The sequence below is a fragment of the Juglans regia genome, chromosome 4 (genome assembly GCF_001411555.2).
Source record: "Juglans regia cultivar Chandler chromosome 4, Walnut 2.0, whole genome shotgun sequence".
Taxonomy (NCBI): Eukaryota; Viridiplantae; Streptophyta; class Magnoliopsida; order Fagales; family Juglandaceae; genus Juglans; species Juglans regia.
The window spans coordinates 20623030-20641672 of NC_049904.1; the positions used below are offsets into that span (position 1 = coordinate 20623030).

The 18643-nt window shown below is 37.8% G+C and overlaps 2 protein-coding genes across 2 annotated transcripts; both read right to left on the reverse strand.

Annotated features, from left to right (window-relative positions):
* Nucleotides 1-16246: 16246 nt before the first annotated feature.
* On the reverse strand, nucleotides 16247-17743 carry LOC118348195. Its single transcript, XM_035689219.1, has one exon. It carries the CDS (start codon nucleotides 17741-17743, stop codon nucleotides 16247-16249), a length of 1497 nt encoding a protein of 498 aa, XP_035545112.1.
* Nucleotides 17744-17776: 33 nt separating this feature from the next.
* On the reverse strand, nucleotides 17777-18643 carry LOC118348196. Its single transcript, XM_035689220.1, has one exon. The coding sequence runs from the start codon at nucleotides 18641-18643 to the stop codon at nucleotides 17777-17779; it is 867 nt and encodes a 288-aa protein (XP_035545113.1).

Below are 18643 nucleotides of genomic sequence, written 5' to 3' on the forward strand. Positions count from 1 at the left end.
TACGATCAAGAAATTAATGTTTTCTCATAAAACGATGTTTTCTCACGAAAAAGATTGTTTTATCACGGAAGGCTAAGAAAGACAAGGAAACGGACGCTTTCATGGATCCTACAAACTGACGCTCTCATGGACGCCAAGAGGTAATGCTCATGGACTCCACAAGAGACGACGTTTAAAGGTGAGGCTTGTGGATACCATGAAGGTCGACGTTTCGGATGTTTTACGATGCCATGAACGGATGTTTTACGAATGTCATGAAAAGATGTTTATGCACATGCTCATGAAAAGATGTTTTCTCACGAAAACAAACGTTTTCTCATGAAAGGACATGCTAAATGAAAGATAAGAAAAGAATGAAAGCTCCAGCTCTTTCGAGCTGTCATGAATGAATGAAAGGACTGAAATGAAAGGAATGAAAATATGAAATGTATGAAATTACGTAATGGCCACATGAATGAATGAAAAGGGGTACCCAATGAATGAATGGGCAGATTGCAATGCCGGGCAGTAGTGCTGGTAGTGCACCCAGTGCTGCACCCTAATGGAATGGGATTCCAACCCGCCGCCATGGGCGAATCCATCGGTCCAAAAGACCGCTAACCCTAACACATTGGGCGTAACAGTGTGTACCGGCTTATAAAAGTGATAAGAAAGAATGTATGTATGCATCAATGTATGTATGCACGAATGCATGTATGCACAAATGCACAAGAGCACAGACACTTTAAGAAATGAAGGCTCTGACGGGGGAAATGTTACGACAAGAAAACCTTTTAAAAAGTAAAACCCCGTACAGTGGCTCTTGAAGAAATGAAGGCACTGACGGGAGACACGATTCATGAAAAGAAAGAGTATCCTATCTAGTGACGTTTTCAAACGAACGCACGCACGACACGTATGCATGCACGTATAAGTATGTACAAATGATGAATGCATAAATGAAAATCTATGTTGCTATATCTTAACTGTATGAAGTAATGCTTACGAGTCTTCGACTCATTTTAGTTTTCATGTAAGCCCCTTCCCCCACAGGAACTGAACGGTCAGGACGGACACGGCCCATGGGGAAAAGCACGGAAGTCTAGGCATGAGTTTTAAATGTAAGAGATGCATTTTTATTGTAAAATCAATGTTTTCCGTTGTAAACCTCTTTTATTACCAAAGCGCATTTTATTTTACAAACGTAGAGTCTTGCACCCTGGGTATGCAAGTGAAAAGTTTTAAAGGGAACAGTAACTCCCATCTTCCTTTCTAAAAATATTTTATAAAAAGTCCCACCACAAGGACGGGATGTGACATGCATATTGGAATATGTCCAAAAAGCTTATTGCTATTTAGAGAAAACACAAACAAGCTCTTTAAATGACAAATATCAGACAAGATATGACCCTCTAGTGTATTAGCTGGAATGAGTAAAGCTTGTAGCATGTGCGTCTTTCTAATATAGTTGTAATATGTCCTTCCAAGTCGTTGTTGTATAGGTCCAAAAAAATCAAACTACTTAGATTCCCAAGCTTTGCCGGAATGCTTCCCTCAATATGGCAAGAAGATAGGCCAAGTTTTTGAAGAGAGAGAGAAAGGTTATCAACAGAATTGGGAAAGAAGCCATGAAAGGGATTGAATGAAAAATCTAATACTATGAGATCTTTGCAATTCAACAAGTAAGAAAAAATATTCAATTATGGACTTCTTTTTGTCAAATTATTAATTTCCAAGCTGAGCCAATGGAGGAGCTTTAAATCACCAAGTGCTTTTGGAATTATGCCCGATAATGAGTTATTACGCAAGTCTAGGAGAGTGAGCTGTGAAGCATTGGAGATGGAATTGGGAGTTCTTCTGCTCGATTTATTTCCATTAAGATCAAGTTGTTTGAGCTTTGGAAGGTAGAGGCCCATATCTGATGGAAGATAACCTACAAATTTATTGAGGCCCATATAAATAGCTTCTATTGTTGACATATTGAAGAACTTGAATGGAACTGGACCAACAAAACGATTGGCTCCAATGTTAAAAAACCACTAGATTCTGGAGGTTACCAATTTCACTTGGTATTAACTTGTAAAAATATGAATTTATATGTATTTCTATTAGGAAAAAAAGAAAAGAAAAAAAGAAATAGTGGTTTTAATAATCAAATAGACACAAGTTAGCAGATGGAGGTGTTATTAGTTGTAGTGAAGGATTGCATGTCGACTGTGATGCAGAATCTTAGCAAGTTCCCTCCTATTTGAGCATTTGTGGCCGTTACATTTTCCTGGCGTACTTAAAGAACTCCAATTACCTATAATAATTGAATTCTTTCCCATAGAAATCATACCCCTACTAAAGAGGCAAGTATTGTTCGCACAAATTTTTGCTATTTTTTTGGCTTAATCACATTCTTTGATACACGTTGCAACACTCTCCATGAGAGTTCTTGCCCTACTCTTGCAATGCTCCGATTTGCACTACAACAGAAATAAACACATCCCAGACCTCTCTCCAAACAGGCCAACAACCCACGCTTCTATCCCAATCAACCCATTTAACCACCTTAACATAGAAACCAACTTAGACAAGTCCTGTAAAAGCCATTTCTCAAACAACCTACTCGACCTATCCAACCCACCACTAATCCAAGCCTTAATAAGCAATGCACTGCACCCGACAACTTGGCCCTGAAGTCATGGTCATCTCTATGCCTCTGAACCCAAAACCAGCACCACTTGAATCGGCCTCCTTTCCTCAAATCCACCCACTGCCATCTTACCTCTTAAACACCTCCACTATCCATTGATCCCCTTCTTCACCCATCACTATCCCAATGAACCACACAAGTCTCCAGCAGCTGACCCTTCTTGGCCCACCACTTCCAACTACTCGGCACAACAGAGAACCCCCTCCAACAGTCGAGCTTTGAATTCTCTATAGCAATTGAACAACATACCTTGTCAAAATCCTCCCCCACCTCCACATCAGATCCTTCCCTAGCTAGCCCAAACCCACTCCTGATACAACTTCAATCAAGAAGATAAAGAAGATTGAAGTTGACAAAAGAAATCAAATCTGATATTATTCTGCTTAAGGAAATACATTGACTTTACCCTTCTATTTATATACAATTGAGTCTAACTAACTAATAGTAAAAGACTAAACCAGAATTAACTAAACAAAGTGACTAAAGTATTTAGTAAGGACTAAAAGGTAAAATCAACTTAACAGTATTTACAATAGCCCCCCTCAAGATGAATGATAGATGTTGTGAACATTCATTTTGCATAACAAGAAATGAAAAACATTAGAACTGAGAGGCTTGGTTAATAAATCTGCAAGTTGATGAGAAGATGAGACATGTAGTTTTCTGAGCAGACTAGCTTGAATTTTCTCTCTAATGAGGTGACAATCTAATTCAATAAGTTTTGTTCTCTCATGATAAACGGGATTAGCTGTAATATGAAGTGCAGCTTGGTTGTCACAAAATAATAAGGAAGGTTTAGAATGAAGCTGATGAAAATCAGTGAGCAATGACTTTAACCAAGTTAATTCACCAACTGCATATGCCATGGATCTATATTCAGCCTTTATAGAAAACCTAGAGATAGTGGTTTGCTTCTTGGATTTCCAAGAAACTAAATAATCACCAATGAAAACACAATAGCCAGAGACAGATCTTCTTGTATCAGGGCAGCTTGCCCAATCCGAATCAGCAAATGCTTTCAAATGAACTCTAGATGAAGCTGAAAGGAAAATGCCTTGACATGGTGCCATCTTGACATATCTAACTATTCTGAGGGCTGCTTGCATATGAGGAACACGAGGTGATTCTAAAAACTGACTCAAATAATGAACTGAGTAGGTAATATCTGGCCTGGTATGAGTAAGGTACAATAACTTGCCTATAAGCCTTCTATAGGCAGTTGTGTCTTCAAACAATTTTCCATCAGACTTAGCAAGTCTGCAATGGGAATCCGTAGGAAAATTCACTGGTTGAGAAGCCAATAAACCAACATCAGCTATCAATTCTAGTGCATATTTTCTCTGGCATATGGAAATGCCCTTTTTGGATCGAGCTATTTCCATTCCAAGGAAATACTTGGCAGGACCTAAATCCTTTAGCTTGAAAAATGTACTCAAAGACTGCTTGATATTCTGAACAATAGAGAGATCACTACCGGACAGTAGGATATCATCCACATACACTAAAAGAGCCACAAAATAATCATCTGTTTTCTTTGTAAACAATGAATAGTCAGATTTAGACTAAACAAACCCCAACTCAACCAAGGCTGCAGTGAACTTTGAGTTTCATTGCCTAGAGGCTTGTTTTAATCCATATAAGGATTTTTGTAGCTTGCAAACTTGAGTGTACCCATTTCTAAGATACTCAGGTGGAGGTCTCATGTAAATTGTTTCATCCAAATCACCATAAAGGAAACTATTATTCACATCCAAATGCACTAGATGCCAACTATGAATTGCTGCCAAGGATAAGAAACACCTCATTGTCACCATTTTTGCAACTGGGGAAAAAGTTTCTAAGTAGTCAAGCCCTTCCCTTTGAGTATATAACCCTTGGCAACTAGTCTTGCCTTATATCTCTCAATTGAGCCATCAACATTAAACTTAGTTTTATATACTCACTTACAACCAATAGGATTTTTATCATGTGGAGGTTCAATGAGAGTCCAGGCATCATTTGATTCTAAGGCAGCTAATTCAATGGACATAGCATCTCTCCAATGAGAATGCTTAACAGCTTGGTGGTAGAAATCAGGATCTTTTTGAGATGAAATGGAGATGCTAAAAGCTTTATGAAAAGGAGACAAGTGTTCATATGTTAAAAATTCATAAATGCTGTATTTATTACCTGAAGTCATATCAGATGAGCCAAGAGATGATGTGGTAGAGGTAGAGGCTGCTGAAGAGGCTAAATTGCAATGATAATTTTGCAAATAGTCAGGAACTTTTTGTTGTCTAGTAGACCTTCCAAGAGGAGGAAAATGATTTGTATTTGTAATGGAGGAATATCTGGAATTTGGTTTGAAGAGGGTGAGGATGCTGGTGAAGATATAATAGAATATGAGATATCATTGGAATTATTCATGGCAAAAGGTCGGTTTTCTGTGGGAAATACCTTTTACACACCAAATCTGTCCGTGGGAGGCTCGTGGCATATACTTCGCCTCAAAAAGTATTATTATCCACGATACCTGTAACTCGTGGATAATACCAATGTTTCAACACGGCACGTTCCGTGGTAAAAAACTTCTATTTCGTGGCAAAAGGATTCTCGAGTTCTATGACGGTCGTGGTAAATGGAACATGCCCGACGAGTGCAATCGGTGGGTTTTACATATTATCCACCATTACGTTTTGTGGGAAATATGGATGTCTTGAATACTTTATCCATGAAGTCTGATGGTGGGAAAGAGTTACTTTCCATGAGAGGAATGTTGTGGGAAATAGTTTTGCATTAATGATGAAATACTGTTTCCCACCACACCTAATTTGTAGGAAATGTAGAATTTCCACGAGGGAAGTCTGTCGGAAATTGTATGTGCATAATGTATTTCCCACAACATCAGTTGTGGCAATTAATTTATTTGCCATGTAGTCCTCTGTTCGCAATATCATTTTGTCTTGGGTGTATGTATCCCCTTTTTCCCAGGACCTCTAACACCTGGGAAAAAACAGGTTTTCTCCACTAACCTGGCACCGTAGAGAATAATTTATTCGCCACAACCACTATCCTTGCGAATAAGTTATTCCCCATGGAGGTATCCTGTCGCAATATCATTTTGGCAAATGCACATGGTATCAGCTTTTTGCCATGCTTGCTAACTCCTGGGAAAAGTGGCTTGTTTTCTCCACTAACCTGTTGGGACCGTAGACAATATTTAAAATTGTCTACATTTTTTCTCAAATTAGGAAATTAAGGAGTGAATATAAAATGACAACCATATAAAATATGACATAAATTACTCCAAAATACACTGACAGCCATATAAACATGGTATTACAGTTCATATATATAAGTTAATTCAACATTTGAAACTGTTCATTTAAGAAAATGGAAATACATCAATGTTCACTGTGTGGGAAGGCCAAGAGAAGGTCATCAGCGGGATTGTTACAACTATTGTATAGCCCATAAAACAACTATGGCAAGATGTTCTCTACATATATCCATTTGATGAACTTTGCTCCAGATTAAATCTCCCCATTTCTCCATTGCCATCATCCGCATGAGAGAACTCATTTTGATCTGACTAGGTGATAAGCACTAGTTGTACCAATGCAGCCTCTATATCCTACTTGATTCCCGTATGTTGAATGCAAAAGACCTGTCCAGCAGATAGCATACATGATAGAATCATCACATCAAACTCTGGCCTCAGCCAAAAAAGCATTACACTACAAAGAATTAGTATCCTCATGACAATGATCTGAGTAAGAAATCCTCACATACCATCTCCCTTAATATACTTACACATTTACAATATTGAACCCACGGACAAACCTTATTAAATCCCTTCTACAAGCTGGCAAATATATATATACTTGCAGCAATATATAAATTGATATAGTACATGAGCTATAAAAATAACAAGTATGCCATACAAGATTTCCCTAGCTAGTATACAATAACATTGGAACCAAATATATCATCAATAGCTGGGTACTGTTTTCACCTCCTTCATTATTAGGGTGTATACTAACACTGTCTTCCACATTAGACAATACCATATATATATATATATATATAATCTAATCTCTATCTCAGTATGCTTTATAAAGTTGACAAAAACATCAAGAAACAGGCTCTGTATAGTCCAAAAAAATAAATGCTTGATCATACTCAATATATCATTGCAAAAAGGTTTCAAGTCTGTTTATCATACAATGGTTATAGGGATGGCCCAATTCCAACTTCAGGTTTGGTTCTCAACCTCAAATTGAATCCTCAAATCATTGATTCCCACATTTCAAAACAGAGAGGCTGGCATAAAGATAGATAAACTGCTATGGTCATTATAGAAGTCTTCTAGCTGTATTTATGAGTGCTAAACAAGATACAAAAAAATCCAAATCCCTAAACGTTGTATGAACACCATTTTGTCTGGAATTTGTTGACCACATATTTAGCCAATATATGGACAATATACCATATATTGTCACAAGCAACAAACAAAGGAAATATGACATAAAACTACTTCCTGCATGAACAATGAATATGCATGACAACCTCAATACATATAATTTCCTGCAACCACATTCCATTCGAAATGAGGGTAACATTATTACATACAACCAGTATGTAATGCAACAAGGCCATCATGAACTTGGTCACCTCCATTTTGCTGTACATGTGAAAGACCAGAGTTGCTTCTTGCACAATCCTCGTTTTAAATATTGAAAGCAAACAGATCCTAAGTTTTGGTTTAAAATTTTTGAAATTTCTTGTTTGAATCACCTATGTATAACTCAAAAATAATTACTGATGTAAAATTGACATACTATACACACCATGTTAATCTCCGGGAACCACGTCAAGTATTTTCACTACAAAAACTGACTCTTATCTTCCACCAACATCAGACAACTCAATTAATTCCAACTACTTATTCTTTCAATACACAAGTCAATACCAATAACAGTATCTATTTTTCAGAAACATTGATCATTCCCTTGTATCCATATGCTAACATCATGCACTATGATTACCTTGGCTACTAATAAACTAACTTAGATAAATTAAGCACATACCATCAGTACTGGATCTGGAGCTCCTATCCAGTTATATTCTCCACTTCTCTTTGTGAACTCTTTCTCATGTTCACCTCTGATGGAACAGTTGTCATATACTAACAGAAAATATAACTGCTGCAACCATTCCTTCAATGCAGCTACCTACATGCATGCAGCACTATCCCTGGACAAAAAACAAAATTTGATCAACTTCAACTGTTCCCATTCAGGTACAGAATATATGAAGCCCAACAAACCATAATTATCATTGTATATGAGAAGATACTTACTGATATTGATGGTGAAAACCATTACCTAATGCATTCCATTACCAAACATTTGCCTTAACCTACTTCCAGCCACAAGAAACCAGGTTGATATGCCCAACACAAAAGCCCACTTATATAACCACCTTCCACCCTTTCTATCAAAACACCCCCAACCTGCCCACAATACACATCTTACCCATTGACATTTAACACACTTCCATTTCCATAGGGGGAACAAAAAACTCAAAAACTCCCCAACAACACTCAAAAAATCTGAACCATATTAGAGATGCCTAAGCATCTCCTGGAGTCTCTTGTTGAGACTCCCTATTTGACTCCAACTGTGAGTTTATAGCGTTTAGCACTTTGTCATGCTCAGAAAACTGTTTGCGTAGATCAGCCATATCACCCAAAAGTGACTCTAGTTGAGTCTTGTAAATGTCTGCAAAAGTCTTGTTTCTTACATTCTCCTCAGCCAATCGTTTAAATGCTTTGTTGTTTTGCATAAAAGGGGAGGGCTCAAGAATTACTACGTGGCCCAGCCCTTGTGCATAGCCAGATTTATACCCTAAGACCTCTTTGAAAACATCAGCAGCAGCATCAGAATCCTGTGCCTCTTCAGTTTCTTTCTCATTCAACCTCTCTACCATCAGATTCTGAAATTTAACATTGCAGGAAAATATCATTGCATGCAGGTCAGCCATGCATTAAAGAAAGGCCTACTTAGAATGAGAAATTGTATCAGCTAACTCACATAATTGTGTTCACTCGCTGCATTGATGAATTTCCCCTTCTGCCTAGACCAGTGTGTTTCTTTGTAAAATGCAATCATATTAGGTACCTCCTCACCCTTCATTTACAATTTGGAAGAAATATTGTTTAAAAACTTAAGATGGACAGATATTACCAAAACACTCATTTTAAAGGAAACAATTCTTACCCTCTCTTCCATAATCCTGACAAATGATTTCCTTCCACCAGTATGTTTGACCTTCTGTTTTTTTCTATTATTTGTGTTTCTACGAGACTGCTCCTGCGAGAATTCCATAGCTTTATTGTCATGCAGTTACAACTACGGTCCTCAATGCCTCAACAAAACTAAATATATATTGATGACAACTATTAGAGCAATAGTAAAACAATATTCAGTTTTCTCAGCATGTATATAACACTATTCTTACTTACCTTGAACGTCCCGCTTGCCCACCTATCACATAGCCACTCCCAAACATGTGGCTCCACCGACTCTCTCCGACCAGCTAGTGCCTCCTCATGCGATTCATATTTAAGGTAGTGCTTGTGTAGTTCATAATGGTAGGCATTGTACTTATCAGTGAGTGCATTTACTACAGCCTCCTGATGATTATCTTTTGACCAATCCAAGACAAAATCACCCTGCAAAGAATTTCACAAGTTCACATACACGTGTCCACTAAAAAAATCACATGCATAATCATAAATAATAATGACTAGGCTGATATATTAAACCCCTACTCTAACATGATTGATGAGCTCGTGCTTCTCCTTGTCGTCCACCACACTCCAACTAGCATGCCGCATTTCAGCATGTACTCTTATAATCCAGCTCACTTGACTACTGAATATAGTGGCATTTTCGCATGAAGGACCCCTATGCCCATCCTTTATATTTATAGGGATCTTACCAAACTTTCTCAACCTTTCAAATAATGTACCCTTCGCAGGCCCGCGGCCTCGTTTTTTAATGGGTGGAACTGTATTAACGACAATAATAAACTCGTTAAATACATAGAATCATGACTAAGGATTATAAACAACAAAACCAGTAAAGATACATGTGGAGTACATCATAACCTTTACCTGCCAAGCCTGTGATGTTATCCCCCTCATTGCTGTCATGTTGTACATCATGTAAGGACTCTTCTACTCCCACCTCTGGTACTGCTTCAGTTGAGGCATCAACAATGGGATCCTCCTCATCTCTTAGGCTCCTTGTCGGAGGCACCAATTATGGAACTTTGTCAATAGGGGTTGATGCGATTAGCGGACGTCTGTGTCGAAGACCTCGCCCTCTTTTTGATCTAATCACCATTGTTGTATCTCCTGTAATTACAGCACAACACTTCAACATGAATATCTAACATACACCAATATAACACCAGTTATCAACACTATACCAAGTTGTGTTAGCTTTTTCATAATTACTATCTACTCCTAATTCCCCACCAACATCATTGTATAAGTTAACATCACTGTGTGAATGTTACTGAAAATATACATGGATTCCTCAGCTTGGGAAACACTTTGCTATTGCACATAAAGTCAGCATCTCACAATAATAGCAACAGTTTTACTAATTTCCCATGTCACCCAACACACCTCATGTCATCTATTCCCAATAATTGCTAATTCCATGCCATCTTAGCCTGGCCATATAGCATAAATTGACATACTGTTCCACAAGTCACCAATTAATAGTCGCTTATCACATGCAAATACAGTGAACACTCGTGGCTTCAACTTATGTTCAACCCCTAGACGACATTGTCACATAATCATCACCTACATTAACATTCTGGCCTCTTCCCCTCTGGAAGTGAATGTAAAAAACATAGGAAGTTATCATTCTGTTCTCTTTGTTTAAAAAAATGACTTCAACTTTTTTAAAAGATGTTAAAACATAAATAACTGAACTGAAGCCCTCTACTCTGACAAAGAAACATAAAGTAAAAATGAGACCGAATGCAACACACCATCCAATGGGTAGGATGTTGCTCCCTGGGTTCACATACACTTAGAAACATGGCCCAAGTACGTAGAAGATGCTTCTATGTTAACAACAGTAATGTAAGCAAATTTTTTCTACTATTTTCTTCTAATTAATCCTTATATTAAAACCCCAGTATCAATTTTCAAACCTCAATATTTGTCAAATTTCCTGCCATATATGAAAAATTACCTTTTTCATATGGGATTCAAAAATTTCAGCAATGAGTAAAGTCAAGTTAAAGTTCCCATAATTTTGCCATTGTTATATCACACAGAAAAAACATGAAGAAAGTGTCTTTGCTCCATTAAGGCAATAATATGATTGTAGGGTTACAAAAAATGTACCTTTTCTTGTCTTTGTTGCGTAAGTTCTTCAGCCAAATGGGTGAAATGCTGTGGTGGAACTTGGGTATTATCAGAAACTGTGGTGTGTGTACTTGGAGTTTCCAAGTCAGATTCAGAACCCACTTCTAAATCTCCTTGCTTAATCACTCAGCCCACTGGAACCCAGAGCACCTTCTATGGATTGTCCTTTGGAACCCACGAAAGTCTGATGTACATCTTCTGTCATTGCAGAGGTCATAGACTGGCAAAATTTCACCCACTCTCCAGGCTTTAAAATCCCGCCTCTTCCAAATATTACTTTCCCGCGTATGCCTCAGCATGCATGTGGTCATATCTCAAATTCATTTGTGATGCATATAGCTCATCAGAGGCCTTGTTAAATGGATGGGCCAACCGTGAATTTTATATCCCCATATTATCACAACAATCTCTTTAATTTGATAAATACATTTAATTAGTAACATCTGGCGTTATTTGGTACACATGTTAAGTATATGACATAAAGCTGCATGCAACTAAAAAATATTTGAATTCTAGCATTCATGCATATGGAGCCTGAGAGGCCTTGTTAAATGGATGGGCCAACCCTGAATTTTATATCCCCATATTATCACAACAATCTCTTTAATTTGATAAATACATTTAATTCAGTAACAGCTGGCGTTATTTGGTACACATGTTAAGTATATGACATAAAGCTGCATGCAATTAAAAAATATTTGAATTCTAGCATTCATGCATATGGGGCCTGAGAGGCCATCTCAAAATGGATGTGCCAACCCTGAATTTTATATCCCCATACTATTACAACAATCTCTTTAATTTGATAAATACATTCATCATGGAACAGCTGGCGTTATTTGGTGCACATGTTAAGTATATGACATAAAGCTGCTTGCCCCTAACAAAAACATTAATATTTCTATAACATGCACCTTCATATAAATCAAACCTTTCTCTTTATTCAAAAGAAGAAAAAATTCTTGATTTCTCTGCCCAACATGTATCTTTCTGTCCAAACCGTGGGGAAGTATTGGAAACCATGTATAGAAAAAAGTGGGTGCCAATTTCATATAGATTTGGCCAACCTGTTTTGGTGACTGGAAACATATTTCCAATTTGTTTTTTATAAAAAGTATTATCAACGTTAAAACTATTCGACATGTAAAAGTCTTTAATGGGAAAGGTGCATAAGGATTCTGTACATTAGCTTTTTAATCGTTTACGGTTCAAGAAAAATAAGTTTGTTGATGTCTTAGTGTGTAACGTATAAATCGTTAGTATTTTATACTGAATAAAATTAACTAGATTTTTGTTAAATTCATAACCACAAGTAGAAATTAGTCTGCCAAAAACATTTATAATTTTTTCTCAACGTAGATTACATAAATAGTCCTTTCGTCTGGCAAAAAGATTACCGGAGAATGAGATTTGTACCCAAAACTCCTTATGGATTCGAGGGGTGCTTCCAATTTTGATTACCATAGTTTAGTATTGCGTTTTTTATGTTCATCTCACATGGGAAATACTCAATATGATTGGATCATTTCCGACTGGATGAAAGTCACTTTGATAGAAACTTCCTGCATGTTGCTGCAGTTCTGAAAAATAGAGTCAAACTTTTTGTTTTCTATACAATCAGGTCCAAAATTGCCCCATTTTTTCAATTCGTGTAACACTGCCAAGATTGATTAAATGTTTGGCCTCGGATGTGAGTGCAAAATATTCTAAACTATACCATCTGCTCCATCTTAACTTTTCATGCATTAATTATCCACACTTTGGAATATTTTTATTTGATCTAAGCATGTATGTACATTTCCACAATTAGCTATTCCAAATCCGCTTTATATTTGGCTTCTATATTCCCATTGAGTGGCTGTAGCTCCCTTACTTTACGTGATATGTTTAGGTCATCATTATTGCCCAATTCAACATGTAAACATGGCCAAACTTGACTGACATCAATTCCCACAAACATACCAATTGTGTATGGAAAGTTTAAACTTCTGTGTCACTCTTTATCTTTCAAGTTAAAGATTAAAGTTTGGACTATATATATGAGAATTTGTAAGGTTTGTTGACTCTGTTGTTACTATATAAATCAGTATAGTAATTCCCACCTGTTCATGAGTGACATACTCATTGCCATAGGTGTTGTTTGCACCTGGATGGCAAACAGAGTTACACTCACAATCAGCGCTACCATCATCGAGATACCCATTGTATTTTAAGTGGTAAGTTTAGACACTTCATGTGTATTTTAAATGCTTGTTCAAACCATGTGCCATACAGTTACTTGGGTCTGAAAAATGGTGGTAAGGACAATTTGAAATTGACCTTACTACCGTTAATGTTTGGAATGGTGTGGATTTGTAATTCCTATTTAGCAACTCTCCTCCACACCAAACAATTGTTTCTATGTACCAGAATGGTGAATATTTGTAGGTAGTATTCTATTTCTTTTCACTAGATGTGACAACTAATTCATAAAGAGTATAGCCATATATATTGAGAATTGTCTACATTGGATTCATGTAAGAATTTGAGGGACATGATAGACAGCCTAGAAATCCACACCAACCCATATAGAAGAAAAGAAAATTGATGGGTCTGATTCAACCATGTGAATGTTCGACCCAAGCACAATATTATTGAAATCACAATTTGAATAGTGACTAAATTTTGTAATGTTGCTGGTGCTTTCAAGTTGTGCTTGAGGCCATAAACTACTTGTATGGACTGCTCAATGTGTGGTCCATTTGGTAGATACCATGAAGCATTTAATTGCCATTCATGACAAGAGTTACAGCAAACTAACAGTAAGCTAAAGCTGTGAACAATTGTACACATCTGTCGTCCATTGTTGGTATTATAAAGTTGCATCATTAGTACAGTTGAATATTGTATCATATTGAAATTTTTCATTCAGTACCAGCACTATCATCTGTACCTTACTAAATTCATGACTTGAATTTAGCTGTTGTCATGTAAATTGGATGATAGGTTGTAGTGACTGATACCCTAGTTGTATAAATCATGTGTATTGGGCTGCTCCCCTTTTACTCGTGTATTGCCCCATTAATTGTAACATGCAATGTGATGGTTGGAGTCCTTAATAATAGCCATTCAGCTAAATTATGTTGGGTTTCTGAAATGCAAAGTTGCATCATTAGTACAGTTGAATATTGTATTATATTGAAAATTTTCATTCAGTACCAGCACTATCATCTGTACCTTACTAAATTCATGACTTGAATTTAGCTGTTGTCATGTAAATTGGATGATAGGTTGTAGTGACTGATACCCTGGTTGTATAAATCATGTGTATTGGGCTGCTCCCCTTTTACTCGTGTATTGCCCCATTAATTGTAACATGCAATGTGATGGTTGGAGTCCTTAATAATAGCCATTCAGCTAAATTATGTTGGGTTTCTGAAATGCAAGGCATTCGTATATTGGAAACATTACGAATATAAAAAGGAACAGTACTTGTTGAGAACCATTTTCCAGGATTGAAAGTTAAAGTGAAGAAAGCATACAGACAGTGGCCACATGATATCGAAAAAATGCTTTCACACACGTTTTCTTGAAGTGTGCAAATGTTAATCCCAATGAGTAAAGTCACGCGCTGTCTGCAAACAAAAGAAATTTAAACCAAGTCAGTCAGCTATATAAATCCAAAAGTAAATATATACCGTTATGATGGTGAATTAATAGTACTATAACAGAATAATAAAAAGCATATGTGTATGATATCCTCATGAATCTATTTGCATGTATGGTGGAATCCAAAGTCAGGTACAACATTCACTAACCGAAATAGCTATATATGTAGAAGTGCTTAACATTATAAATATAAGTAGCGAAACCATTATCATTAACAACTTGACTAAGATAAATCATCACGAACAATCTAATGCATAATGAAAATGAGGTTTTCATTCATTACCATCGCTATCCCCCTCATCTATGTTCTCCATCTGAAAAGCGTCATTAATGTTTTGATCATCAATGAAGGCCTCATCGTCACTTTCTTCAGCCAATTGCTCTAGTGACAATGTTGATGGATCAACGGGCAAGTGATCTTCATTTACTCGGGTCAGTGGATTGAGAATGTCTGGATTAGTTTCATTAACAGTACCATAATGGATAACCTCAGTGTCACTCTCATCTTCTGTTTCAAGAACGTCGGATTCATCATCAATGTTTTGATCATCCTCACTCTTGTGCCGAATATTGTAAACATTCCTATTTGTTATCTTGTGTACCGCGTGCCAACTTCCCCCCAAAGTCGAGTCTTTTATGTAAAACACTTGCAACGCTTGACATGATAAAGCGAAAGGCTCATCTTTATACCATTACCTAGAAGTATTGACACTTGTGAAGTGATCACCAATGTGTATCCCCCGTCTCGTGTCGCCAACGTTCCACCAATCACATTTAAACAAAAAGCACTTACGCCAACCCATATAGCGTAATTCTATGATGTCTTGCAACACACCGTAGAAGTCAATTGGCAATCCTTCATGGTCGGCATGAACAACAACACCACTGTTTTGGGTGCGGCGACGCCCTTCGAGATCCTTCGTGTGGAATCGAATTCCATTCATTATACAACCAGTATATGATGCGACTAGTTGATCTGGACCACATGCTAATGCATATATGTCATCAGTCACCTCTAGGGGAGTCTTAGCATGCAACTCGACGATCTAACATGGATATTTGACAAATTAGAATTAAGGTAGAAATTCAAAGGTTGTGGAAAGGGATATTTTTTGTAAGTGACAAAGGGAAATCTTACGCGTGTTTTGATCCACGTTGGGAATTGACTTTGGTGCCTACGCTCGATGTTACTAGGGTCCTCTTCTTTCATTTTGTTATAGTGATCACTACAAAAGCCAAATGCGTTAATAAGTTATCCACTTACAATATAACAAAATAAAATGCAAAACTGGATATAGAGGGTGCACTTACTCCATATAGTCCTCAATCTCTGCGCAATTATTAAGGATGTACCACTCGGCCTTGGCCAACAGTGCGTCAGGTAATTTTGTCATTCTTGCTGCCTCCAATGGGCGAACCTTTTGGTTGAAAACTGATAAACTTGGCTCTCGGGTGGTTTGCCCATTGAAGTCACTATTTCGTTCCTCTCAATTATGTATAGTCTCGATATCATTAAGGTACATAGAGCAAAATGTCAGGCACTCGACATGAACATATGCCTCAGCAATTGAGCCTTCTGGACGGGCTCTGTTGCGGACATACCACTTGAACTTACCCAAATACCTCTCGAAAGGGTACATCCACCTGTACTGAACAGGTCCTGCTAGCAATGCCTCATCTGGCAGATGAATGGCAAGGTGCACCATGATATCAAAAGATGCAGGTGGGTATATCATTTCTAATTTGCAAAGAATGATGGGGATATTAGCTTGAAGCCGTTTCAACACTGTTATGTCTAGTGTTCGTGAACATAATTCTTTGAAAAAAGAGCAAAACTCTATTAAAGCTCCCCTAATATCGGGTCGTAGGTACCCACCAATAACAATCGGCAACAAATATTGCATGAAGATATGACAATCATGGCTCTTCATTCCCATGATTTTTCCTTCAGTAACATTAACACACGGGGCAATATTTGAGGCAAAACCATCCGGAAATTTGACTTCTGACAGACGTGCACAAAAACTCCTTCGCTCAGTAACATTTAACATGTAACATGCAAGACTCATAGAAGTATGATTACCATCATGTTGTAAGTGTAATTCTTTCCTTAGTCCAAGAGCTTCCAAATCCCTACGCGCATTGGCGGTGTCCTTACTTTTGCCTTCAATATTCATCAAGGTTCCTAGGAATGAATCACAAATGTTTTTTTCAATATGCATGACGTCCAAGTTAGGTCGCAATCCCAAATCTAACCAGTAAGGAAGCTCAAAGAAGATACATTTTTTTGTCCAGTTAAGTTCATTGGGCATACGTTTCCTCTTCTTTGTTGATTTACCAAACTGCACGTTTGAGACCTCATGTAATTGCTCCATTAAAGCTTGTCCCACTTTCATTATAGGTTGGAGATGGTGTTCCTCCTTACCATTAAAAGCATTTGTTTTCCTCCTCCAACTGTGATCTGGCACCAACCACCTACGGTGACCCATATAACAATGTTTTCGGCTATGCACAAGCCACAATGCATCTGTTTCTAAGTTACATGTAGGCCATGCCATCTTACCCTTTGTGCTCCAGCCTGAAAGATTTGCATATGCAGGAAAATCATGGATGGTCCAGAGCAACGCTGCCCTCAGCTGAAACGATTCTCGTTTGTATGCATCATATGTACGAATTCCCTCTTCCCATAATTCTCTCAAGTCATCTATTAGGGGACGCAAGAACACGTCAATATCATTCCCCGGTGCCTTTGGTCCAGGGATTAACAATGACAACATAAAGTATGGATCTTTCATGCATGACCAAGGGGGCAAGTTGTAAGGCACAAGTAGCACTGGCCAAATGCTGTACAGTTTGCTCATGTTATTGAATGGGTTGAACCCATCACTCGCTAGACCAAGTCTGACATTACGAGGATCTTGGGTAAACCTCGAATGTTTGTTATCGAAGTCCTTCCATACCCTAGAATCAACCGGATGTCTCATGAAGTTGGGATCGTCAACACGCTCTTCTACATGTCATCTCATGGCTTGGGCGGTCTTCTTTGACATAAACAGCCTTTGCAACCGCGGCTTCAAAGGAAAATATCGGAGGACTTTTTGAGGTATCCTCTGTTGGTTAGTTGTGCTTGAGGCCCACCTAGATGCATTACATTTGGGACACTCATCTTTATTAGCATGATCCTTCCAAAACAAGACACAATCATTTGGACATACATGTATCTTTGTATAACTGAAGCCCAAACCACATTGTAAGCGGCGAGCCTTGTTATATGAGCTAGGAAAAAGAGCATGAGGAAACGCTGCTTGCAAAAGCTTTATAACCATGTCAAACGACTTCACAGTCCAACCACCAACTGTCTTTATGTGAAGCAACTTGACTATGAATGATAGCTTTGAGAACTCTGTGCAGTTTGGATAAAGTGGCTTTCTTGCATCATCTAGTAACTCGTCGAAGTTCGGGTGTATTGGAGTATCAGAGGTGTGTCGTGAAGGCCCTGCGTCTGAATTAAATTCTGTTCTAAAAGAATTATCCATGAATGATCCCACATGGATGTCATCTAGCATCTCGTCTACATCATCAATGTAGTCATTATAGCTATAGGCATCATCACCTTCTTCATCCGAAAATTCTGCCTCAGCCAAAGTTTCCTCCTTGCCATGGAATATCCATTCCGTATAAGATGGATCAATACCTATGATGAACAAGTGATCCTCAACCATAGGAATAGGATGGAAAGTTCGATTTCGGCATTTCCTACATGGACACCTTATGCATTCTTTACCCGGTGCATGGACCTTCGCCACATCTATGAATTGTTTAACGCCAATTGCGTATTCGTTCGAACGCAATCTATCTTCAATATCCATCCAAGCCTTATCCAT